Source organism: Triticum urartu, chromosome 3A, assembly GCF_056163025.1.
Source record: "Triticum urartu cultivar PI428250 chromosome 3A, HENAU_Tu73, whole genome shotgun sequence".
Lineage (NCBI taxonomy): Eukaryota > Viridiplantae > Streptophyta > Magnoliopsida > Poales > Poaceae > Triticum > Triticum urartu.
This window is the reverse complement of record NC_141875.1, coordinates 54,853,515-54,880,553: the sequence shown is the minus strand read 5'-3', so window position 1 is coordinate 54,880,553 and position 27,039 is coordinate 54,853,515. Positions and strand designations below refer to the sequence as shown.

At 42.3% G+C, this 27,039-nt stretch overlaps 3 protein-coding genes and 1 pseudogene across 4 annotated transcripts; 2 read left to right on the top strand and 2 right to left on the bottom strand.

Annotated features, from left to right (window-relative positions):
- Window positions 1-2,973: 2,973 nt before the first annotated feature.
- LOC125546639 (uncharacterized) lies at window positions 2,974-13,061 on the top strand. 2 transcript variants are annotated; one of them, XM_048710817.2, is made up of 10 exons: window positions 2,974-3,079; window positions 3,483-3,521; window positions 4,035-4,241; window positions 4,445-4,566; window positions 8,818-8,929; window positions 9,012-9,055; window positions 10,171-10,291; window positions 10,407-10,465; window positions 10,537-10,735; window positions 12,507-13,061. In XM_048710817.2, exons 3-10 carry the CDS (start codon window positions 4,181-4,183, stop codon window positions 12,614-12,616), a joined length of 828 nt encoding a protein of 275 aa, XP_048566774.2. In that variant the 5' UTR covers window positions 2,974-3,079; window positions 3,483-3,521; window positions 4,035-4,180; the 3' UTR covers window positions 12,617-13,061. The 2 variants fall into 2 exon arrangements, with proteins under 2 accessions (XP_048566774.2, XP_087402439.1); XM_087546313.1 differs by lacking the exon at window positions 12,507-13,061 and adding an exon at window positions 12,382-12,503.
- LOC147978485 (uncharacterized) lies at window positions 4,576-8,784 on the bottom strand (annotated as a pseudogene).
- Window positions 13,062-16,577: 3,516 nt separating the features above from the next.
- On the top strand, window positions 16,578-17,312 carry LOC147978484 (histone H2B.2-like). Its single transcript, XM_087546314.1, has one exon. It carries the CDS (start codon window positions 16,667-16,669, stop codon window positions 17,117-17,119), a length of 453 nt encoding a protein of 150 aa, XP_087402440.1. The 5' UTR covers window positions 16,578-16,666; the 3' UTR covers window positions 17,120-17,312.
- Window positions 17,313-25,164: 7,852 nt separating this feature from the next.
- On the bottom strand, window positions 25,165-25,959 carry LOC125546638 (uncharacterized). The gene is made up of 2 exons (XM_048710816.2): window positions 25,719-25,959; window positions 25,165-25,637 (listed from the first exon to the last, which is right to left on the bottom strand). The coding sequence occupies exon 2, from the start codon at window positions 25,584-25,586 to the stop codon at window positions 25,248-25,250; it is 339 nt and encodes a 112-aa protein (XP_048566773.2). The 5' UTR covers window positions 25,587-25,637; window positions 25,719-25,959; the 3' UTR covers window positions 25,165-25,247.
- Between the last annotated feature and the right edge of the window lie 1,080 nt (window positions 25,960-27,039).

Here is a 27,039-nt window from a genome sequence, read left to right as displayed (position 1 = left end):
CCCTACCCGAGGTTCGCCGGAATCGACTCCGTCATTGGTGGCCCATATAGGTCTCGCTACGTAGTCGTCGCGATTCGAGTGGGAACAAGATCAAAGAGCAGATTAGCGCCGGCATGACCTTCGTGCCAGACTAGCTCTTTGTTTTTGGCAGCATCACCCTTTTTGCTGACTCGACCGGCCAGCTGGGCCAGGTCGAGAACTTAGCTCCCGGACAGATCATGAGATTTGGCAACTTGGAGTACATCACGAACTCACGCGGAGAGCTAGCTTTCTCGAGTTGGGTGTCAGACCAGATCGAGGAGCAGTAGGACGCACCCGTCCCGACCCCGATGTCAGATCAGGATCATGACAAGAACTTCTCATCGGACACGATCATCTCCTCTGACCCGATGACCCAACCTAAGGGACAAGTGGCAGATCTCGTCCTACATAATGATCCCTGACTAATGTCAGATCGGATCATGGAAAAACTTCGCCTGACGCTGATGTCAGATCGAGCCGAGGAAGACTGCAACAAAGCCCTTACGAATGAGATGTTAGATCAGATCTAGAGGCTCACTATGTCAGACGACCATCCCTCTGTTTATATGATCGGATCTGGGATTCACTGGGGAAGGTTTGATTTTTTGACCCACCCATTAAGTATTCATGATGTTATATTATCATTTTTGAATGTTTACAATCATTTTACAGCAACTTTATACCATTTTTTGGGACTAACCTATTGACATAGTGCCCAGTGCTAGTTGCTGTTTTTGCTTGTTTTTTACATCGTAGAAAATCAATATCAAACGAAGTCCAAACGCAGCGAAACTTTTTGGAGATTTTTTTTGGACCAGAAGACATCCAGTGGGGCAAATAAGTGCCGGAGGGGAGCCCCGAGTGGGCACAACCCACCTGGGCGTGCCTGGGGGCCCAAGCACGCCCTGGTGGGTTGTGCCCACCTCGGTGTCCTCCCGCACCGCCTCTTCGTCCTATAAATTGCCAAATATTCCAAAACCCCCGAGGATAACCCTAGATCAGAAGTTCCACCGCCGCAAGCCTCTGTAGCCATGAAAAAACAATCTAGACCCCAATCCGTCACTCCGTCGTAGGGGGAAATCATCACCGGTGGCCATCTCCATCATCCCGGTGGCCACCATGATGAGGAGGGAGTAGTCCATCTTCGCGAGCGGTTGATCGCTTTGCTGGTTTGACCTATTTTTTGTTTTATTCACAATTTTCTCTGTTTTTTTCTTTGTTTCTTTCTCGGATGTCATTGATTTTTCTTTTCCTTTTTATGTGTTTCTTTATCGGGATTCTTTTTGCTTTTCTTGATTTCTTTCTTCGTTTTTTCTTGGCTTTTAATTTGTTTTCCTTTGTTTTCATTGTTACTTTCTTTGTTTTCTCGATTTCATTCTTTTTGCATTGGTTTCTTCGTCTTTTCATTTATTTTCCTTTTTTTTTGTTTTTATTGGCTTTCTTCATATTTCTTTTTTTTTCTAGATGTTTTATCGGTTTCATTTTTTTCAACACGTGTTAACCTTTTGTACACATTCAACATTTTTCTTATACATTAGAAACATTTTTTATACACACATTTAACATTTCCAAATACATGATTACACTTTTCTTAAAAAACATATTTTTTATGTCTACTTTTTTCTACACACATATTTTTGATTTATATCCAATACATATTTAACATCTTTCAAATACAAGTTTAACATTTTTTCAATACATGATCAACATTTTCTCTATACACGTTTAACCTTTTTTTCAAAATGCTTGATTAACGTTTTTCAAGTACAAGATTAAAAAAATTGATACATGTTGAACATTTTTCTATACACATTTAATATTTTTTAAATGCTTGATTAAAAAATTTAAATTACAAAATTAGCATATTCTAAATACTTTTTCAACATTTCTTCTATACACATTTAAATGTTTTGTAAAATGCTTGATTAACATTTTTCAAGTACAAGATTAACATTTTTAATACATGGCAATATTTTTATACACATTTAACATTTTTCAAATTGCTTGATTAAAATTTTAAAGTTCAAGATTAACGCATTTTAATACATGGTAAACATTTTTTATAGACATTTAACATTTTTCAAAATGCCTGATTAGCTATTTGTAAGTGTAAGTTTAACAGTTTTGGAATAGATGGTCAACATTTTTTCTATGCACCTTTCCCATTTTTTTCGAAATGCATGACTAATATTTTTCAAGTACAAGATTCACACCTTCTCAAAGACTCCCTTTGCACTGAGAACACAATTCAGAACCCATTTTTAATACAATGTCAACATTTTTTCTATACACATTTAACGTTTTTTAAAATGCTTGATTATCATTTTTAATGCATAATATTAATGTTTTTGAATATTATCAACTTTTTTCTATACATAGTTAGCATTTTGTTTTTGCAAAATGCTTGATTATCATTTTCCAAGTACAAGATTAACATTTTTTAATACATGGTAAACATTGTCTCTATACACAATTAACATTATTAACTCTTTTCAAAAAGAAGATTAACATCTTTTAATACATGGTCAACATTTTTCTGTACAAATTTAACATTTCTCAAAATGATTGAGTAACAATTTTCAAGTACAAGATTAACATTTTTTAATACATGGCAACATTCTTTCTATACACATACACATTTAAAAAAATCCGAATGCTTGATTAACATTGTACAGACACTTATTTAACATATTTTTTCAAATGGTTGATTATCATTTTGTTTAATACATTATCAATTTGTTTGACACACATTATAGTTTTTCGATACATGAGGTACATTTTCTATATACATATTATACGCTTTTCAAATGCTTGGATAACATTTTTTTCAAGTGATTTAAGTGTAAAATGTTTTTTTCGAATATATTTACTTGGAATATTTGGAAGTATAAACTAAAGTAAAAAAAGAAAGCGAAAAACGAAAAGAAAAAACGTGAAAAAGAACACGATGCTGTGGCTCCCGCGTGCCTGAGCCGGCCCATCTTGCGGTCGGCTTGACGCGAGAGTCCCGTAGACACAGGGGCGCCCTCGCGGGACGAGGGGAGAAGCGGCGGCGCAGGTGAGCTCCGGCCTCGCCCCTCCTCCCCCTCCTTTCCTGTCTCCGGCCAGCAACGGCCTTCCCCTCTCCACCTCGCCCCTGTAGAGACCCCCCCCCCCCCCCCCCCCCCCGGGCACCCGCCCGCTCGACATCTCCATCTCCATCTCCATCTCCGGCCATCCGCGTGCCTCCTCCCTCTCCGCCTCTGCCCCATCCGGCCAGTCTTCATCCCTCCCCTGCCTATCCCACAAATCTTGGATGCGGGGACCTCCCCCACCCCTTCCCCGCCCCGTCTAGTAGCTGGTCGCCGCCCACTCCTGTACCCCATGGCGGCGTCAGCTCACCTCACTTTTAACCGCTTCTTAAATCCTGATTCCTCCCATGCCGGATTCTTATATGCTAACTATTTCTCTGGAACTTGCAGGTTGTTTCAAGGTCGGCACATCCTGTAGGCCAATCGAAGGTTCGTGGCTAACAAATTCATAGTTTTTGCTCTCCCAGGCTGTTTATATTGCCATGTCACTGCATGAGCTTGCTTCTGTTTACAAATTGATTGATGTTTGTCCATGATTTGATATGGCGGAGGATAAATCAGTGTAGCTGCAGCGTGTGCTTTTGGCTTGGTTTATTTGTTCACAAGGCTTGCTTGACCATGTCAAATATGGCTTGGTATATTATAATTTGTGTGACTGAATATGCTGATTGAAGGTTTGTTCGTGCTTTGATATGGCAGAGGAAAAAATCATACTTGAATATATAGGAATGACTGTTGAACCATGTCATATATGACTTGGTTTATTTATTACGAATGCTTGCTGTAGCATATGTGATATGGCTTAGTTTATTAATTGTGTGATCAAATGACCTTGTGCTGTTGCAAACGGAACAGGATTTCAACAAAAGATTAGGTTTCGTTACAACCTCTTATTATTTCCCATACTATCATTGACTATTCAATCCACATCATTCGTTGCAGTCGGCCTACCACCCCTGGACCAGCCGAAAGCCGAGTCACGGCCGCACCGCAACGCGCCAGATTCCGCGCACCAGCTGTGCCGCCCTCGCCGGGCGGTGAGATCTCCTATCTCTCCTGCCGGCGGGTCGGTGGTTCCAGCGAACAAGATGCTGGGCGTCTCCACCGGCCAGCTTTTGGTCATCCTCGGGGCCTGCTCCGTGATGATGAGTAAGATCTGGAGTCACAGCACCTCTCTTTTGTCTTGCCTTTCGTTTGATCTCATTGCCTGGCTGAGCTGCTAAATCGGATAGGTTATGTTGCGAATTACTGCCATAAGAAGTTGATTTGGGGAGCTCTCTCTTCTCAATTTGTGAGGAATTGCAGCGCGGGTCCTTTTTTTCCGTTTAGTCTGATTCATCTGTTCTTGGCAGAGCCCAGTGACATGATCAAGATGGCAAGGGTGGCAGGGAGGATGACCGGGAGAGCGGTCGGTCGCCTCATGCTCTACCGCCGGCAGATGGACGACATCTTCGAGCAGACTGCAGCGAAGAAGGTACCTTGCTGATTCTTGCACATGTATGTGTTTTTGGCGCCATTGTGTGAGTTGATTTTTGTGCTTACATTTTCTCATCATTAGTGCCATGTGAAACCATGTCTTACTCAATGGCGGATCTAGGAATTGAAGTTAGCCGGGGCAAACATTTAAGCTTTAAAAATTTAGGTATAAATGCAAGTCCACTCAACCAAAATTCATGAAATTCAACTAGCAGAAACATGAAAAAGCATTAACAATACTTAAAAACTGAGCCTTGAAGTTTTCCATTTCTTTTTCCAATTTTAGAAACTGTCTTTTGAGTAAACATTATGTCAAAATAATAATTAAAAAATGCTCCTAGACCTGAAAAGAAACAATAGCAAACATCTCTCTATACTATACTCTTAACAAATCGTAGAATTTATACCATACTTCTTTGAATGCCCGTCAATCATTCCCAATATTTGTGCGAGGAAAATCATGTCCAATCAAACGAGCTGCATACCTACATGCCTAATTGCTACTGACCTCACTTTGAAGTTGAAACACAACATCAAACAAGGTACACGCCTAGTTGCCTGCTGGTCTACATGGAAATCGGCTAGACTAGAGATGAAATAGAAAAACTATAAATACTCAAAAGGGGAAAAAAATGCAATCTGCTTGTTGCCGCTGCCGCGTGTGCTTATGGTTCGTTGCTGCACCGGCGCAAGTGCAGGAGTTGTTACTGTTGCCATCTGTGCTTATGGTTCGTTGCTGCACCGGCGCAAGTGCAGGAGTTGTTACTCTTGCCGCTTATGGTTCGTTGCTGCACCGGCCCAGTGAATATATATCTTTCCACAATTGGCTGCTGAAAATTCTATCTCTGTCAGATATTATCAGTTTAGGAGGGCCATGCAACTTACTAATGTTCTCCAAGAAAGCTGTAGCAACAGACTAAACTGTGTAGGGGTGTGAAAGTGGAATAAAATGGGCATATTTGGTAAATCTGTCTACTACCACCACTATCACTTCCTTCCCATGAGAATTAGGCAATCCTTCTATAAAGTCCATGGTAATGTGTTGCCAGGCCATATCAGCAATGGGCAGAGGGTCTAAGAGATGAGGTATAAGACAATGCTCACCTTTGGCTCTGGCAAACAGGACACTGCAATATAATTCTCCACAAACTTCTTTAATCCAGGCCAAAAGAAAATATTCTTAATTCTCCGATTAAGTAGCCCTCATACCAGAATGTCCTCCGATAGGAGAGGAATGTAGGGCTGTCAACAGTTTTTTTTTCAGTTCAGTATTGTCACCCACAACAATCTTGCCCATATACCTGATGATTCCAAAGTGAAAGGAGTATTCTGTAGGGGAGGCATTGTTGTGTAAGAGCAGCTGTTCCAAAATGGGCTTGTAGCGACTGTCTTGTTGGTAGCTGTCATATAAATCATGTGCCCAGAGAGGAATTCCCATAGACAGTCATGAACTGATGAACTTTTCTAGAAAGAGCATCTGCTACTCTGTTGTAGATACCCTTTTTGTACTGAATGGAAAAAATCAAATTCCAGTAACTTCATCATTAGCTTATGTTGAATGCCTTCTGTAAGTCTCTGATCAGTGATAAACTTCAGAGACTGCTGGTCTGTTTTGATAATTAACTTTGCTCCCAGAAAATAGTGTCTCCACCTCTTCAAAGCTTCTACTATAGCTAGTGCTTCTTTTTCATAAGTAGACATGACAGAATTCCTAGGGCAAAGAGCTGCACTATAGTAACTTAGTAAGCCAATGCTTTTCCATTTTGCATAAGTACAGCTCCAATTCCAGTGCCAGAGGCATCAGTTTCCGGTATAAAAGGAGTGGAGAAATCAGGCAATGCAAGAACAGGGGCAGAGACCCCTGCCTGCTTCACCTGCTGAAAAGCAGTGTCCTGAGCTGCAGACCACTTGAACTGGCCCTTTTTGAGCATGTCATTTTGCATAAGTACAGCTCCAATTCCAGTGCCAGAGGCATCAGTTTCCGGTATAAAAGGAGTGGAGAAATCAGGCAATGCAAGAACAGGGGCAGAGATCCCTGCCTGCTTCACCTGCTGAAAAGCAGTGTCCTGAGCTGCAGACCACTTGAACTGGCCCTTTTTGAGCATGTCATGCAGTGGCTTACACATGATTCCATAATTCTTAATGATTCTTCTGTATTAACTAGCCAGCCCTAAGAAACTTATCAACTGAGTGACAGTAGTAGGGGTAACCCAATCTGCAACTGCTTGGATCTTAGAGGGATCAATAGAAACACCATCAGCAGAGAGAATATGTCCCAAATATTCCACCTGGGGAACAACAAAGACACATTTGGACATTTTGGCAAATAGCTGATGTTTCCTCAAAAGGGAGAAAATTATCTGCAAGTGCTTGATGTGGTCACTCAGATTTGAGCTGTATATCAGGATATCATCAAAGAAAACTAACAAGAATTTTCTTAAGTAAGGCCCACATATGTTGTTCATCACAGCCTGAAAAGTTCTTGGAGCAGTTGACAGGCCAAAAGGCATGACCAGAACTCATATCCAGCACCCACTTATCTCCACATCTCCAGCACTCTCCCACTTTCCTTGCTCTTTGGAACTGAGCATTAGGAGGTTCCAGTTGTTTTAGGGGTTGTTGTTGAGGTAATTGGTGGGGCACATTTCTCTGCTGCGCTGTATTGTTCTGTCTCTGATAGAAGTTGTTGTATGGCACTGGAGGCTTCTTAGGAGGGTGACATGGCTCAGTATCTCGCTAACCAATAACCATCAGTAGGTGTCTGAGGTCTAAGGGGTCTAACTTGATACTTGATGCCCTCTCTAAGTCCCTTTACATAGCACCTCACAAACCAGAGTTCAGAAAGTTCAGGTGTTTCTTCCTGCACATCAGCCAGGAGATCTTCAAATATTTTGGTGTATTCCAACACTGTTAGATTTTTCTGTTTGATTGTGTTAAACTTCTCTGTTAAATCATAGGAACCTTTGGAGGAAAATCTCTTTGTCAATTCAGTGCAGAATTCAGGCCATGTCAATTACTTTTTCAATAGCCCAGACCTCCTTAACCAGACATCAGCCTCTCCAATGATATAGAGCTGTGCCAATGAAACTTTGTAATTCTCAGGAGCTGCAGCCATTTGGAAATATCTATTGCACCGTCTAATCCATCTCACAGGATCTTCTCCTTCAAATCTGGGAAAATCCATCTTAGGCCCTTTTGTTATAGACTTCATGGAACTATGCTTTCATTTCCTGTTCATAAGTCTTGAAATAACCTTGCCAAAGCTGTCTCTCCCTGCTTTGGTTGAATTGATTGAAAGCAGGAGTATGAGCTTGTCCTGGAGAAAGAGCAGTAGGTGTATGGTCATTGACACCATCAGGTGGCTGTTGCAAATTGTCAGACTCACAGTGCCTGTTGAGTTCCTTCTCCAATTCCATTTGTTTCCTGAGAACTTCAGTTCTGGTATTATGCTGTTCTAGTTGACTTTGCTGCAGAGTGGGAGATTTAACATGCTCCAAGTCTTCAGTAACCAGCTGTTTCTCAGCATTCCTAGAGCTCTGTGGTTGCGTAGTTTTCAGAACAGAGCTCGTAGCAGCTAGCTATTTACCCAGATCAAGGACAGCCTTTTGAACATCTCCTACTTGTTCAGAGTTTTCACCTTGTGAAGAAAGAATGGAAACCACGTCGGCCTTGAGCAAATTGACATCCACTCTCAGATCCGTCGTCGCTTGCTGTTGAGAAAGGAATTCGTCCTTCATGGACAGCAACCTCCTGCAAGTCTGATTCGTCCAAACTCTTCGCGCCGCGCCCCATCGCCTTGATCTAACGAAGGAGAGAGGAATTTTACCACTGGACCGAACCCGATCTCCTCTGTCGACCCAGTGTGAGATAGTTAGGCAGCTGTTTGTAAGAGACCATGGCAGAACTTTGCATCATGTGCATTGACTCATAACCACCCATACCTAAGTTCATGTAAATTTGTTTGTTTGCATCATGTGCATTCACAGTGTGAGATTGTCATAATATCTGTAAGCAAAGGAAACTTACAGTTAGCTGTTTTCAGAAAAATAGTTGCTAGCTACAGTTCCACACGTTGCATATGCTGTTAGGAGGCTGCTTTTTATTTATAATAATGATAAACTGGAACAGATTGAATGATTTATCAATGCTAACTTGCTAATAGTTCATGCTATTCAACATAATTGAGACATTCTTGTGTTTAAATTCTCGATTATTATGCACAATTAATTTGTGCCCCTCCATTACTCAGATTAATACAGAGCTTCAAGATGCTATGTCAAAGTTACAATCAATTGGTTATGAAGTTCAGAACTTATCTAGAATAACTCCTGGCCAGTTTATCAAAAGGCAGCACAACACAGGTAACTTTTTGTATATGATTACTACAGAAGTTCAGAGTACTGCATTTGACTTAAACTAATAGGACCTTTGTTTAAACATCAGAGAGCATGACTGAAGCAGGAACATCTGATAGTTCTGCAACTCAGGTATGACATCTCATTTTCTCTGTCTTAATATAAGTATTTGGCTAATTAAATTATCTATTGCATACGTTGATGTACGGTAACGTTGTCATAGTTCATTGTTGGGTTGAACGCCCAAATGCACTTGTACATAGTTCATCCTATTGTTTTAAATAGCACGCTATAGCATAAAATGCGTAGGATGCTTCATAGAAATGCAATTTAGGTTTGGATATGTATCAGCCTCTACATCTGTTCTGAAGATGTTTCTTAAGTGTCGATAAAGTTCAGTTATCGGATGCCCTATCTCGCTTCGCTCGACGGCTATGATGGCTTCAGGCAAATTTAACGCTTCGGATCAACTACAGTTACTTTTACTCGAGAATTACTTTCTGCGCCTATATAATGCCGGGCTCTGGCAACATTTCCATTATTCCCCTTGTTATTCTGCTTCAATGGCTAGAACCTGATACAATGTACAGCTACAGTAATATAGAATGGCCTCCTTGATCGGCCTCAAATCCTAGTTCTGTTCTGCAAATTGCTCGATTTCTTTGTCAATTCTGTTGGATCCTCACTGGGATCTGACAAATTGGTACTCAGAACTTACTGATCCATGGATTCGGCGGCGATTTCTCTCTGGATTGAGTGGTTGGCTCCACAAGCTGGTAAAATCCCACCCAATTTCCTACCTTTTTGGCGGCAGTGAAGATCGGCAGTTCAGGTGGCATTGTGGGAGCAGTGATTTCATTCGTGTACAAGTTGGTACAGTGGATCAGTTGCCGCGGATCCTTTCCTTGGTGGTAAAATTTAATCCAAATCAAATACAATAATGATTTAAATTCAAGGCCCAAAATAATTCTTCTTAAACTTCTAATTTTTTTGGGAAGAATCTGATATTTATTATAAGCTCTTTCCAAAGTTTCTAGGGTTTAGAAAGGCATTTTGGATACATTGAAGAACATTTAGGGTTTTGCCCTTCAACAAAAACATGAGGCTTTGAAATTCTCTCAATTCAAAATTAATTTAAAGTTAAAACATGATGCATGCAAATGCTCGCTAATGCATTTATTATATTACCATATTCTAGGGCTGTGGCAATTTGAGTCTAGTTGACAGAGTTTACTATGATTATGCAGTCCGGAGAATTTCGTGATGATATTCGCAGTATAATTCGTGATGAAATTGAGAGCTTTTGTAGAAAAAATCCTGATCAATTTACCAGGAGGTTAAATAATCCTGACGGAATTCAGAACTCTGGTGATTATAATGTCTTTCCTTCACTATAATACCATGCTTGTTCCTTTACGATTCAGTATTTTTCCCATGCTTTATTTTATTTGATGACTAATGATTCCTTTTACCAATATATCAGAACAAACAGCTGAAGCTACACAATTCGATGTAACTAGTAAATTTGCAATGACATCTAAGGTATGATGACATGTCTCGTCAATTTTAATGCATGAGCTACTTTATTAGGCATTGATTGCTGATTCCCGTAGGACATGGAATCAGCGAATACAAGCTCTACAAATCTGCACAGCCAAGCAATGATGTATGCCAAGCTAAGTGTATCCCCAGGAATTAAGATGAGTTCTTCCATGAGTGTGAGTAATGGAGAACAATTCAAAGAGAGCAATGGACTGCTAAATGTACTCCCAATATCAGCTGAAAGTGCTGGATTGCTTCCGAAACACACAGGTACATAAACAACGATCTTAACTCCTAACATGTATTTTTCTGCTAGTGCTACCACTTTACTATATGGTCATTGACTTATTCAGTGAACCTGTACATTTTGTTAGTGGTATATAACTCAAGAATCAAGAAATTGTGAGTGATAGTCATAGAGAAAAACCTAACCACAAAACTAAGTCCTGTAGTTATACAGAGGAAGACTTCCATATCTTCTTTCAGTGGCGGAGCTAGACCAAAACCATTGGGGGGGTGAAACGTAAATGACAAAGAGCTGGGGGGGCAAAAGGCTAATTTTCACCTCATCCTGGCCCTTCAAAAAAAAATCTTCAGGGTTTTCTCCAAAGCTGGGGGGGCCACGGCCCCCCTCGGCCCCAACATAGCTCCGCCGTTGTCTTCTTTCCCACGATGTAACATCTGTTGGTGATGTTTTTAAATTTGCTGCAGCATATGTTTGTTTGGATTGCTTCCAAAATCACCAGCAACTATATTCACTTTGCACGACGGTGAAGTATAGGTTCATACAACCCATGAATTCTCTTGGCAAGGGTACCTGAGATAAAATTCCTGACATTTTTAAATGATGCTCCAGCTGTACCATTTTGGATCTAAGATAAGCATCAAGGGTTCACTCAGTCTTAAATTTCATTGTTCCAATTACCTTGGCTAGCGGTACTCTAATGCCACCATAGTTGTAGTCTGATCTTGCCATGTTCATTAAGTGCCCTTCATATTATGTCCTGTACATGACAAGCGGAAGTACTAGTGGATAATCATGGTGGATATTCAAATCCTATTTCTAGACAGATAACACAAGTCTAAAATCCATGTCCATTCCAGAGTCAACAAGTCTCTATCAAAACTAGATGATACCCCGAGCGTTGCTGCGGGAATTGGTTGCAATGTATTATTTTGATGAGGTTTGGTTGTCTGGAATCTGAATATGGGAATCAAGACTGCAAATAAAATGATTTATTATATTTATATTTTATTATTATATAGTTGTAAAATATTTGTAGAATATGAATAGTGTTTCTTATGCATGTTGAGATAAATAAAGTAGGGGGTTGATGAATTGGGATGTGTGCATGTTGAGAGAAGCAGTATAAGTAGCATTTCCCATGCATGTTGAGAGAAATGAAAGTAATGGGGTTGATGAGGTGGCATGTGTGCATGTTGAGATAAATAGAACTAGTGGGGATCAACTTCTTAAGTATATAGGATAGGATAACAATAAATGAATACATGTTATGTAAGAGATGATATACACACAGGAATACAGGATGGGGCACAGATCCCGATGTTTTTTTTTTGGTAGTTGAGATATGGTTGAGGGGAGCACCTAGGAGATCATGAGCATTTCCTGTGTTCAACAGTCTTATTGTAATAATGCCACATAGGATAATTGATGAGGTGGAAGAGAGAAACGAAGAAAAAATATTGCCTTCTCTTAGCTAAGAAAGAGATGATCTCTTAATAATAAATAAAGATAATACATTTTCCCCATTGTACTAGATATGCCTTTCCTGTTTGCACGTTTTCTAATTTAATTTCAACCACCCCATGATTTTAGGATCATAAGAGTACAATTGTTAGAGCTAACACCAACATATAATGCATTGTATAACATGTTTTGTTTTTGTCTTCTCTAGATGACATGGAATACATAAGAGAGAATTGCCTTATTAACCACTATACATGCTCTTAAGTGATATGCTGCAACAACTCTCCTATCACTGCAGACCAATATATGTTCCGTGTTATTATATCTTGACAGGTGAGCCAAAAGGTTCAGATATACTCCTGGAGGCTGTGCTTGAAGCAGAGGTTGCAGAGAACGCTAAATTTTTCGTCTCACAGCCTCATGATCAGTTGCCCAAGGAGTAACAGCATCTTTTTCATCTTTCAATAGCTGTTGATACATCACTTGCACATTAAACTTTCTTGGTAACTCTGAAGACAGCTTTGATGGCTGGTGATGGCATGTTCTGATCTTCACCTCAGCGGCACCATCTTACATTCTGACTTCATGTCGACCTAAATGGAGATGGAACTGATGGAATGTTGAGTTAACTGTTAAGGGGTAAATGCCGGGCAGTGGTAGCCTTCTTGTTTTTTAAAAAAATCTTTGTGCTCTAACAGGTATTAGTATGTTGATGCACTGTGTTTCACTGTGATGATTGAAGAAGGTTGAGTTAGCTGCAACGGGAAATATGTGGTATGATAGAAAGTACTATGTGGTTATACTGTGTCATTGGGATGATCACATTGTTCAACACATACCATGTACTTGTGTAGAAAATATGTAGTTGAAACTGGATTTTGTTTTTCATTTTTGTCCTTCTTATTTTGATATGTGGCCAACAAAATCATGTTGTGAATAGTTGCCAGTTCAGTATTTGCTGTTTCACACGTACTGTACCTATCCTCTCTGCCTGCCTGATCGTTTGTATGAATTAAACCGAGAACCATAAAGGCAAGCCAACATATGTAGCAAGAACATGTAGATGTATATGCTGAGTAGAACCAACAAGGAAACAAATCGTACCATGGAGTCCTGTTGAGTAATTTTGGTCTTGAGTCCTAATAGCAGCATTAGAGGTAGTGTATGTGAAATTTGTAGTCTGGGAAATGATGCCATGAAAATCATGAATCCTATATACCTAAATAGTTCATCCCCACTACTTCTACTATGTTAACATGCACACATGCCACATCTTCAAAGGTTCACCATAAGATGCATGAGAATTATTTTTCATTATTAGTAGATCCCCACTACTCCCTCCGTTCTTAAATATAAGTCTTTGTAGACATTTCAAATGGACTACAACGTACAGATGCATGTGACATATTTTAGAGTGTAGATTCACTCATTTTGCTCTATATGTAGTCATTTGTTGAAATCTCTAGAAACTTATATTTGGGAAGGGAGTACTATTTGTTTCAACAGGCACATGTCACATTATCAAAGGCACACCCAACATGAATGAAAAAAAATCCATTATATTATAGTACCTATGGTCAATAGATATTTTTTAACTATACGATAATCCAATACAATATATAATATGTATTTTTGTTTTTCATATATTATTAATCCAAATGTTTCATACACCCAAAACTTATTGACATATATTGCGACATATTCCTGTCGCAACACGCGGGATAGCATCTAGTAGAAGACGAGCCACAAACAGAGTATCATGGCCTACTCATCGAGTTAGAGAAACTTGAGTTGTGGTGTTGTTTCGACGACAGGCGTTGTGAATCTTATAGGCTGTGTAGGCTAAATTAGGCAAAAAAATACGGATCCCCTTCTACGATGCTCCGGTACCCTTTATATAGCCCTGGTTATGAAATACTCAGTGTCAGTGCATGGGGGACGTATTGTGATATGAATCGGACCATGGTATTAGATTACAATACGTATTACCCTTTTCCTCTTTGTCATAGAGTGTCATTCCTTTGATGTAGTGTACTTCGATGAAAGTCTCCTTCATGGTTGGTGGCGTTTGTCCTTGTGCTGGTGATATAGGACCAACTCCTATTGTTGCCAAACCTTTATAATTTGGAGGTGGAAATGGAGAAAAATCGCAAAGATCACATCAATCTCAAGAAGAAACACAAATGATAAGGTTCACCACACAAGTTTACTCAAATCACCGCCAAGGAAGATACACACCAAGATCCAACACAAACATGGGTAATTGCTAACTAATGTAGGGTTCTTCCCAAATCTCTAAGAGTGACGGGGTCTTGAGAGATAGTCTTCTCCAATCCAAAGGACATGGAGTTCTTGGTAATCCACAAGGGATTTTTCTTCTAAAGGAGGCCTTGATCCTCCAAGAAAAGATAAAGATGAGCAAAGCTCTATCGAAATCTGTTCATGTGCTATGCTAGCCCTAGAAAATAGATGGAGTAGAGACTATATAAGTGGCTGGAGGTAGGTGGAGAAGCATGGCGACACACCACTATATGGTGTAGCGTGCCTGTCTTTGACATATAGCCCATGAAACGCCGTCTCATGAACCTTATATCCCTTCGAGTTGTACAACAGAAACATAGCGTGTCCAATACGAACTTGTAACATTACAAACCAATTTTCAAAAGTTTCAAACCATTGGCACCTGAAAACATGGCACCACCATGATAGTACGATTGATATCCTAGGCTTAATCACGACCGACGTGACCAAGTTGTTTACTACGTCTAATCTACACCTGCTGGCATGCCCTTTCTTCTTTCTGGTCTGCTCCATAAGCTATGAAGTAGTCACCGCCTTCAACTACGCTTGACATCTGACATAGATGGAGTAGAAGTACTCTCTGGCTGCTTTGGGGCCATCTGACATCTCCTCCAAATATTCAGATTATAGAGAGTAGAATACCAAAAGATGGGTACAGGTCTACAGGAAGTACTCAACAAGTTCATAAATATTGTGAGTGGATAGGAACCTATCACTAACGCTGAGACCAAATAGATCACATCAATGATTTCCTGCAAATATCGTGAATTGTCAAAGTTTATGTAAAATTCATGTGATCCACTACCACATGCGCGAACAACATGGGCCTACACCTCACATACAGGCCACCGGGCACACACAATATTGTTCTAAGTTCATTTTTTTTGAATGAAAGGGGTTTCCCCCGCCCCATTTTTATTAATGAAGCAAAACAGAAGCTACAAAGCAGAGTCTTAAACAGCACATGGTACATCCGGGGGACAAGGTACCCCACAACCCAACTCAGCCACGGCAGAAAACGACCACCGAACACCAAACGCTACTGGAAGTTCAACTACTTATTACAAGGTCCATCGACCTGAAAAGAGATAGTCTGAAGTTCGACCACTACAGATTCACATCTTGCTCCCAGAAGTCACCTCCAGGCAATCCGCAGGAGTTCCTCCCGTCGCTTGTCCAGGAGACGGATGTACTGACGCAGCAAGGTCGCCTGAGTGTCGTTGCAGATAACCTTCCATTGGCCCTGTTTGGATACTCTAACTCAGTTAGAGGTTAGAGTTAGATTTTAACCCTGAACTAACCCTGAAGTAACTCTAACCAAAGAGTTGTTTGGATGGTAGGGTTAGATTGACAATAAATAATATTTCTCAATCATTTGACTACTTGGACCCTATTTGGATGGGAGGGGTAATATTTTTTACTATTCTTTCTAGTGGGCCCAGGAGAACTAACCCAAATAAGCTCCTTTAGTGTGGGCTAGTTTTTTGGGTGGGTTAGATACAACTAACCCAAACTAACCCATCATGTTTGAATACTTTTTGGTTATTTGAGCCCCAACTAACTAGAACTAACTCCAACTTAGGGATCCAAACAGGGTTATTGATGCAAGTGGGAGCTTAATTTTGCTAGCACACATCTGACATTTCTCCAGGTACGGCCCTGAAAGTAGAAACCATTCCTTAATTTCCAAATGCTCCATAAGGATGCAGCTACCATCAAGTTAAGTACAGGTTTTTCCTTATGTTTCTGAACCTGTTGGCTTTGGTAGCCAGGTTCCGTGTCACTGGCAGCTGGGACCTAGAATGCAGCTCCGTAAAATTACAAACTTTTCACATTGCTACATTTTTTTTGAGGGATCCTCCAATTTGTACATGCGCGCGCGTGAGCCGAACGAAACCCGTCACCTGCTATCCTCAAAAAAAAAAAACCCGTCACCTGCTCGCCACGTCAGCGATCCGCGCCGAAGTGCATCTGGCTCGTCCATCGCAGACAGCGGCGAACGGCTGGCATCACTCCATGTCACCGATCCGCGGCACGACCCCTCCACCAATCAGCGCCCACCTCCTCCCTCCTATAAAGCTCTCCATCCCCTCCCCGTCTCGCCACAACCCATCCCCCAATTCCCCACCAGTTCTCCCACCGTCCACCGAAACCCCCACCTCACCTCCGAAGCGGCAGCGGCAGCAGCGTCCATGGCGCCCAAGGCGGAGAAGAAGCCGGCGGCGAAGAAGCCCGCGGAGGAGGAGCCGGCGGCGGAGAAGGCCCCCGCGGCGAAGAAGCCCAAGGCCGAGAAGCGGCTGCCGGCGGGGAAGACCTCCGCCGGCAAGGACGGCGGCGAGAAGAAGGGCAAGAAGAAGGCCAAGAAGAGCGTGGAGACGTACAAGATCTACATCTTCAAGGTGCTGAAGCAGGTGCACCCCGACATCGGCATCTCCTCCAAGGCCATGTCCATCATGAACTCCTTCATCAACGACATCTTCGAGAAGCTCGCCGGCGAGGCGGCCAAGCTCGCCCGCTACAACAAGAAGCCCACCATCACGTCCCGGGAGATCCAGACCTCCGTCCGCCTCGTCCTCCCCGGCGAGCTCGCCAAGCACGCCGTCTCCGAGGGCACCAAGGCCGTCACCAAGTTCACCTCCTCTTAGGCTCTTTGTCAAATCTCTTCTGGCGTGTGATGGATCGATGTTGACCTGTAGTTAGATCATGTTCCGGCTGTCATCTTGTAAGAAAACGTGCTCTCGGTACTGTTATTCAGACCCGAAGTAACAACACTGTTCAACCCTGCTGTTCCCTTGGAAATATCTGAAGAAATGCTAAGCTTGCCGCTTCAATCTGATACATATTGTGATCATATTGCAAGATTTTTTCCCCTCGTCTCAATCTAGATCTTACAGTAGTAATGTTGCATCAATCTGATTCATCATCAAAAGCTTGGTGAATAGACAACAGATTTATGCCAATTTGCATACAATCAGAAATGTCAGAAGTTGTCACACTACAATCAGAGAATTCAGAAGTAGCAACAATTCAGAAGTTTGAAGCAGAGGTGCGTTAAATAAATAGAAGCATTTGTGTGTTCTCAAGCTTAGGAGTTCAAGGGACAATGATAGAATTTGACAATCTGCTATTGTCTTGCACTTCCACTGATCTGCTGCTGAAGAATGTTCTTAAGATCAGTGCAGATCGCCTTGATGTCTTTTTTCGAGGATACGTTTGAGATCTGATTCATTAAACGCACTAGATTTGGAGATGAGAATTTACTGAACATTCATGTCATTTGTAACATTGATTCATCTGAGCTGGGGCTGCGGCTGCACAGGACCGACATGAGCGAGAAGCATACATGTGCCTCTTAGATGAGGATCACACGATGGCTAGCTCCACCCAGCCCCTCTATCCCGTTGTTCTTCTCGATGCCACGTCCAGATCAACGAACCTAAACTTGTGGTGAGCCCTTCCTCCATTGTTCTCATGAAGACTTCTCGTTTAATTCTTTTACAATGGAGTTAGTGGCATATCTTAATTTGAAACAGATTCCATGTGTGGCAAATTGCCAATGCTTAATACTCCCTCCGTTCCAAAATAGATGACCCAACTTTGTACTAATTTTGTACTAAAGTTAGTACAAAGTTGAGTCATCTATTTTGGAACAGAGGGAGTATATGTTATCTTTCTAGGCCTACTTGTGTTTAAGGTTCAGTTTGGCCTGCAATAATAATAAGTTTATAATGTCAGCACACTCTATTATTATTGTGCATCCGCATACATAACGTGCTGGGGGAAATTTTTACTGGAATGAAAAAACAAATTATTTGTATTTATCTCTTTTACATTGACTTGATTTATTTTGGATACCCAGTCTGATTAGTGTTTTACAGGCACAGAACAAGAAGATTGATCACTTCTGTTTTGTTTCCAATGCTTTATTCCTCGGCTCTACTTAACAATATTTGGACCTCCTTTACAGTAGCTGAGTAGCATGATTAGATTAGAGGAATGAAAGAAAAATGTGCTTGAATTAGCCATCGATTTGGCCTAGGATTTAGTTTCAGGGTTCCTGCCATTGATCTCTCGGTTCTGCAGTTGTCTATTGAATTTTTTTAGTATCTAAAAATGCAGACCAGTATTTAGTGAATTTTTAAAATTTCAGTTACATTTTATCAAATTTTTTACTTAGCTTTGCAAGGTGGTATGTACATCATGTAGTTATTCTGCCAGGAGAACTTTATGGTTGTGCTGAGGAAAAGGTATACTGATTGATCTGCATGAAACATGATGCATACTTGAACGATTGTAGTGTTGATTGTGTTATGTTGCATAGTGCAGGTATGCAGCCTTGTTCAGCAGGTACTTTATCAAAGTCCAAATGCTCAGGTTCACCGCCACAGTGCCTGCGGTGCAACACAGGCTTGCTGTGTCACCTGATCCACCGCCTTGCCTGCTCTCTGTTGGCTTGCATGCTTTTAATGCCTCACTGTTACCGCCGCTATCGATTGATCATATCAGGTGCCATCCTTCTAGAGTCCCACCCAATGAAAGTCTGAACAGTGTTAGGAGATGACCTGTCACAGCAAGCAAAAAAGCACTGCTGCAATGGCCCATGTAGGTCTCCAATTCCAAATCACCTTGCTTGAGTGCTCGTATGAGCTCTGGATATGCTCTCGTATTGTCCCAGGTCGTACTGATTTGTCACTTTTGGCGAAATCTGACGAAGCTATTTCTTTGGTTTGAGAGAGTCAATCTGTATTGCCTAGGACAATCCATACACAAGGTTCTCTGGTTGTCTAGATTAACTAATAGGATGGAAGTTTAAGTTTGTTGAAGGTGTTTTTTTAGAGCCTGGGGCCTGCTTTCATTTCATTCTCTTGGGCTCTTCTCTTAAAATACCTGACCAGGTGCCGCTGATAGTTAATACATCAATAGCTTGGATGGTTCTGTATTTGTTCTATTTAGACTTATAATTTTTCGAGAATTATAATGGAGTATTTTTTAGGTTGTCTTGATCTAGAGCTTTTATCGCCTCTCTAATAATCTGTTGAAAAGAAACTTTTACCTGGAGCATCCTATTGAATATCTCTTCCTATCAGTACATATAACTAATATGTGATGTCATGTGTACTGCATACTGTATGGTATGCAATCCACTTATCCAGGATTCTATGGTCTGCATTAATAATGGAATTTGTATTACTGGAGGTGTTATTTAAGTGATATTTTTTCAGGTTTGGTATCACTTCTGTCCTTGGTAGGAGATCTTTGATCAGGGACACCATTGTATAAAAGGTAATAACTGAGAATTCATGGGCAATGTAAAATTTGCAGTATGATATTTTCATGCAGTAGTTACTTGAGTGTCGACTTTTTCTGTATCATTGTTTCACTTTTTTAGAATTAATGATTTATCCAGTTCTACACACTGCATGCTCGCCATGGAATTGTAAATATCATATTGGCCTGAAATGGGCGCGTGACGACTACGTCTGGCAGGAGATGGAGCGCCAGCACCGCGCCCTCAAGGAGATCGCTGCCCGGCTGCGGCCGCGACGAGGGCGCCATCGTCATCCTCGACGACAACGACGACGACGCACCCGGGCCGTCCAACCCCCACGCATCGGCGACACGGGTCAGGGGTGCAACAAGGACGACGGCGACTACACCACACTAGTAGAAAACAGGGCTTTGGTTCGGCCAGAAAAGAGCATTAATCCCGGTTGCATTACGAACCGGGACTAATGTGAGCATTAGTCCCGGTTCGAGCGGCTAGGGCACCGTACAAGCATTAGTCCCGGTTCAAATGGGACCTTTAGTCTCGGTTGGTGCCACGAACCGAGACTAAAGGGTGCGATGCCCATTAGTACCGATTCGTGGCACGAACTGGTACTAAAGGTTAGACCTTTAGTCCCGGTTCGAGCCACCAACCGGGACAAATGGGATTGAGGCATTAGTACCGGTTCGTGGCACCAATCGGTACTAAAGGTAGTACCGGTTGGTGCCACGAACCGGTACTAATGGTGCAATTTTCAAATTCACCCCCCCGTGTATCGCCTTTTCAGTTTTGTAAAAAACAAAAGAAAATGGTAAAACTTCAAAAGTTAAAATCCTTCGAGATGTAGTTATGTTACTACATAGGAAAATTTAAAAACTTAAATTTGGACATGTTTTGCAAAAAGTGTAGGGAAAATGTAAAACAGCTATAACTTTTGCATACGATGTCAGAAAAAAGTATAATATATTAAGATGTTCAGCACGAAAATCCGCATCCGATTTTGACAGCCTATGGTCTGTTTGCAAATTTTTAGAATTCTCAAATTCTAAAAGGAAAAAAGTTATGCTTAAATTTCAGTTTTTTTTGAATTTTCGTTAAATCTGGTCAAGCTACTTATTCAAGAAGTATTAGTGTTACTAAATAATTATTCAAGAATATTAGTGTTACTAAATAATTATTTCAGTTTTTTTTGAATTTTGGTCAAATCTGGTCAAACTATGGTCAAACTGTGGTCAAACAATGGTCAAACAACTTATTCAAGAAATATTAGTGTTACTAAATAATTATTATTTTTTAGAACGGTAGTTTCAAACTCAAACAATGAAATGTGTGACTTCATGCTCAAGCTAAACTCCTGAGAGTTAATAGGATTGACATCTTATTATTGTCAGGAAAACAACAAGTGCAGACTTAAAAACGAGGGAGAATAGAACCCGAAAGTTGCGCGTGCTCAGGCTGGGGTAGTGAAAGGATGGGTGACCATCCGGAAAGTTAGATGATTTGGAATGATGAGGGGTGATTAGAGATTAGAGGTTAAATTGAGCAGTGATGAGGGGTGATTAGAGATTAGAGGTTAAAATAATTCAGAAATTTGAAAATTCAAGATTTTTTTTAAAAAAAATCATAATTTTTCCTTTAGTACCGGTTGGTGTTACCAACCGGGACTAAATGTGGACCTTCACGCAGCGGCCACGTGGAGAGCCTTTAGTCCCGGTTCGTGGGGGGGGGGGGGGGGGCTTTAGTAACGATCCTTTAGTCCCGGTTCCAGAACCGGGACAAATGACCCTTTTTCTGGCATGTAGAAGGTTGAAGGCGGCGGGCGGCGGCGGTAGCGTAGTAGTAGTAGTCGTCGTCGATGTTTTTAGTTTGTTTTTAAGTTATGTTTTTAATTTATACAAATATCAATGAAATACCTATTTTTTTTTGTCGTGTTTGGCCGAATTTTAATCGAGTTTGGTTTTAAAAAAACGGCGTCTAGGGCGACCTCGGGGCAGTGGTTGGGAAACCGACCACCCCACGCCTATTTTATTGCCAGTTGGCCCCCAGACGACGCTATTTTAAGCCACTGGGAAGCCGAACGGCTGGACATGCTCTAAGCTAGAAAAACCGTGGATTGGATTCACCTGTATGAACCTATACGGTAAAATCAAGTGACAAATAATACCAATATATATAAGTTCGTGTTGAAGTACCAACATTTGTTGTGTTCATTCGATCCCAGTACGATTACAAGTTTACAACTATACCAGCTCCTAACATAAAGTCTCCACTCAAATATATTCTTTGGTACTATTTCCTTTGTCCGCAATTAATTGTTGCATAAATGGAAGTATCTAGCTGAATATATTTTAGTTCTAGTCACATATATTTTCATCCATTTCTATGACAATTAATTTGAGACGGAGAGAGTATTTTATTAGCTTAAAATATTACATCGAGACAATACAAGTATAGAACTTCAAGAGTACACACCCGGCCTTGTAACGTTAAACCCCTCTTTCAATATGACCCGTCAACCGGTAACATCGACACACACGGCGATGGCGGTGCGGGCCTAACCAACGTATGGAGTGGTGGCAACGCTGCCAGTCCCATCGAAGAAGACACGGACCCGCTCTCCGTTTAACCCAGGGGCCACGCTGGTGCCGTATGGGAGCACCTCGATGGCGACGTCGGGCCTGTCGGTGCCGACCTGAGTCACGGCCTGCGTCGCCGGCCAGCCCACCACCTCCGGCCACGACGTCTTGGCGGTGCTCATCTTCTGTTCCTCCTTTTCTCCTCGCTCCTGAGATCAATCTGCAGCACAAATGCACAATGTGTTCAGTCGTGAACGTTTAGATGGACACAGAGTAGAACAAAGATTGCAAGAGGGGATGCATGTACGTACGAGCTAGGTAGAACTACACGACTGCTGGATGAGCTGCTGCTTGACTTGTGCTGTGACTATGTTAGATATGGATGATACTTATAGGGCAGCCGGAGGATGATACGGTGTGCACAGGGCATGTGCCGCCGTTGCCGGAACCTTGGTTTTGTCATCCCCTTGTGTGCTGTGACTAAGTCTGCGAGGCCACATGTGTTCGAAAAATGTTATTAAGGTACCCCTTGTGCGTTTGGATCTATAGCAAAAACTATCCTAACCTAACCAACCAAGAATTGGTATTTGGTACATGAAATGTTTTCTAGCTTTTGGTCTGTTATTTCAATTTAAAAGGGAGTTTGATGCTTTTGGTACATCAAACTCCTAGCAAAAACTATCCTAACCTGCATGGATTTTGTCCTCCTTGAATTGTCGCTCTGCCGGGCTTGTTTTATTTTTTGGGGGCAAATGAGAGCCTCCCTCTCCGATTTCATTTAAAGAAATCATATGGTCTTAGGCAGACTACATACCCCAACCAAACTACCACTACTAAGTTGCTGAGCCTGACAGAGTGGATAAAGACAGAAAATCAAGTTTTGTATGTAGTTTGGTTGTCTGCATTCCCCAGTATGAATGAACAAAAACACACGAACGAGTGTTTGGTTGCAAGCCCTTGCTACCTAGATGCAAAGTGGTGCCGTTTGGTTACATATAACACATGTGTTGTGATAACCTCTTGTTTGAGTGGTGAGATTTGATACGTCTTCAATGTATCTATAATTTTTAATTATTTTATGCTATTATATTATCATTCTTATATACTTTATAGCCAACCAAGGATTGGTATTTGGTACATGAAATGTTTTTTAGCTTTTGGTCTGTTATTTCGATTTAAAAGGGAGTTTGATACTTTTGGTACATCAAACTCCTAGCAAAAACTATCCTAACCTGCAAAGATTTTGTCCTCCTTGCATCTGTTGCTCTGCCGGGCTTGTTTTTTTTTTTGGGCAAATGAGAGCCCCCCTCTCCGATTTCATTTACAGCTCGTTTGGCTCCTATGATTTAATTTCATTTGGCAGAAATCAAGTGAAATGAAATCTCTATCAGATTTCATTTGGCAAAATCCAGATTCCAAATCCAAATTTTAAGTTTGGCTGTCACTATGATTTTGAGAAGAAATCCTTACCAACAACAAACTTTGGCCAATTGGATCCCGCGACAAGGCTCATTACGACCACTGGGTCAAGTGTATATGGCGGGCATAACTAAAGTGGCTGATTTGTTGAACGAGGAAGGTTCAGGCTGGGATGTGCACAAGATCGACGCCATGTTCACCCCTTCAGATGCTGATGATATCAAACAAGTAGCTGTGGGGGGTGTTGGAGCCGACGACTATTTGGCTTGGAATGGTACAAAGAATGGGGTGTTTAGTGTGCGATCGGCAATACCATTTGGCGGTCTCACTGAAGCGTGTGAGGACTGGACAGCCAGCCTCTTCATCTTCGGTACAGGACCACAGTGGATACCTGGGCTTGTGGAGCACAAATGCACCAGGCAAGGCCAAAATCCATGTCTGGAGGATGATCCGCAATGGCCTGGCTGTGGGTCATGAGCTGCACCGACGTCGGATCAAACCGGGGGTGTTCTGTGTGGCCTGCGGTCGTGAGGAGACGGTGTTTCACAGATTCTGGGCTTGCCCACACTCCTCCCAGTTTTGGCAGATTTTGTCTTCAGAGAAGGGCGTTGCGGTGGCAGCACCACCGCTTCCTATGGACTCCCAGAAGGCAGTCTCGAGCTGGCTGCTTTCTTTCTTTGCAGGTGCAAATGAAGATGAGAAACAAGCTATGATTCATGCAACGTACGGGTTGTGGCATGCTCGTAATGAAACACGAGATGGAAGAAGGATTGCTCATCCACGTGAGGTTGTCGAAGGTGTCTACTCACACCTGGTGGAGTGGAGAGATGTTCATGCTGTGGAAGCAAGGGCTCCGAAGCCTCGTCAGGTGCAGAAGTGGGAGGCCCCGGCGCCGGGCTTGGTTAAGGTAAACTCGGATGGAGCTGTCTCCAAGCAGAGAAACTCGGGGGGCAGGGGTGCGGTGCTTCGAGATCATGGTGGAGCTTTCAGAGCTGGGGTATGTCACTTCTTCCCTAACATGGCGGTCCCTGAAGCCTCTGAGATTCTTGCTTGCCAGCGGGGTGTGCATTCTTGCTTGCCAGCGGGGTGTGCAGCTTGCTGTCGAGCTTGGTGTTCAGCGTATACACCTTGAGCTTGATAGCATGGCTGTGGTTCAGATGTTAAAACAACCTGGACGGTGCCTGAGTGCTGTTGGCCCGTGGATTCAAGAGATAAAGGAGCTGCTCAACTCTTGCTTGGAATTTCGTGTCGAGTGGGTGCGTCGTTCGGCAAACGTTGCTGCTCATAAATTCGCTAAAGTAGGTGTGGGTGATGAGCTATGTAAGGTGTGGTTAGGGTCTCCCCTGACTTTGTGCTTGATGTAATTGCTGATGACATTTCCAGCTTTGCTGGCTAAATAAAGATGCAGCAGCGTTGATCCTAAAAAAAAAAACTTTGGCCAACAACGCTTCTTCATATTCATCAGCGATCGATCCAACTGACTAACACGATTGATCAACCAAAGACCAAGGTTCAGGCGTATATTACACCTGATGAGAGCGACAGGAGGAGTATGGCGGCCCGCTCCTCCTCGCCCAGGCACGACGGCTTCCTCCGCATGCGGCGTCGCTGCTTGAGCACGGCGTCCTTGGCGAACCCCACCATGTGGAGCTCAACTGTGTGCGTCGTCTTTGTAGTCGTCTTGGTCTTCTTGGTGCTGGCCTTCTCCTCCCCGGCCTTGTCGTCGTCGCCGGCCTTGTCCTCCTCCTGGGTAGAGGCCTCGGCTGTGGCTGCGGCTGCAGCTGCGGCAGCCTTGGATAGGGCGTCGTCGTCCCTCTTGGGCTTCCTCTTGGCCTCCGGGTCGAGCCCCATGGCCACCCGCCGCCTCTTCCGGTACCGGATCCCGCACGCCTTGCACAGCGACTGCAATCAATCAAATCAATTCAGATCAGTTGATCAGATCGATCGGATCGGAGATTAAGAACAGTCAGGACATGGGGATGCCTTTGGCCTGGCGTTGGGATGCCATGCCGGTGGAGATGGACTCCGGTGGCCCGGGTCCTTGGACTGGGCGGCGGCAACAGATCTTGTGGTCGGTTGTGGCTGAAGGAGACGCGGGCGTCAGGGACAAGACGAGGGACGAGACTTGTCTGCTCTCTCGGCGTGTGCCTATCCGTATTTCCGCGTACGTGACTTGATTTAATTGGAACAAAATAAGTCCCGCCCCCATCGCTTTAAAATCAGGCAAGCTAGATTGAAAAAAAATTATATGAGACCAGGTCTCGCAGTTAGCAGGTGAGACCCGTCCTGATGGATGACACGTGACATTCACAAATCACAAAGCATCTAATCTCCCCCATGATTTTAAGTGAGGGGTGCTTTATGATTTATGAATGCCACGTGTCATCCATCAGAATGGGTCTCACGTGAGATCTGGTCTTATAGAATTATTTTCCAGCCGGATCCTAAGACGAAGGCGTCGGGGCTAAACAGATTTGGGGAATCACACGTACCTTGACGGGATTTGGTTTTACATACTGTTTCAATCAGCTCGATTTGTCAAATGATTTTCCACGCCAAATTCTGGGCAGCCAAACACGTTCATGTTGAAATTCACAAATGAATTCCGCAAATTTTCACCCAAATGATGGGTGCCAAATGACCTGTTAAAGAAATCATATCGTCTTAGGCAAACTACATACCCCAACCAAACTATCACTATTAAGTTGCTGGGCCGGACAGAGCGGATAAAGATAGAAAATCATGTTTCGTACGTAGTTTGGTTCTCTGCATTCCCCAGTATGAATGAACAAAAACATACGAACGAATGTTTGGTTGCAAGCCCTTGCTGCCCAGATGCAAAGTGGTTGTTTGGTTACATATATGACATGTGTTGTGATTATCTCTTGTTGGAGTGGTGAGGTTTGATACGTCTCCAACATATATATAATTTTAATTGTTTCATGCTATTATATTATCATTTTTATATATTTTATATTATTTTTGGAGACTAACCTATTAACCCAGTGTTCAGTGCCAGTTCCTGTTTTTGCGTTTTCTTTCTTTGATAGAAAAACCATGCCCCCTCTATTCCATAATGTAATGCGTCCATGCTTTTCGGGATCCAACTTTGACCATAAATTAGACCAATAATACACAAATCATTTCACTGAAAAGTTACACCTTTGAAAACTTCTTTCGAATACGAATTCAAAGGTATCTGTCATACTCCCGCCGCCGTCACCCAAGTTGGTTAAATTTATGGTCAAAGTTAAATCTCGAAAAATGTGAGTGCACTACGTTATGAAATGGAGGGAGTACCAAC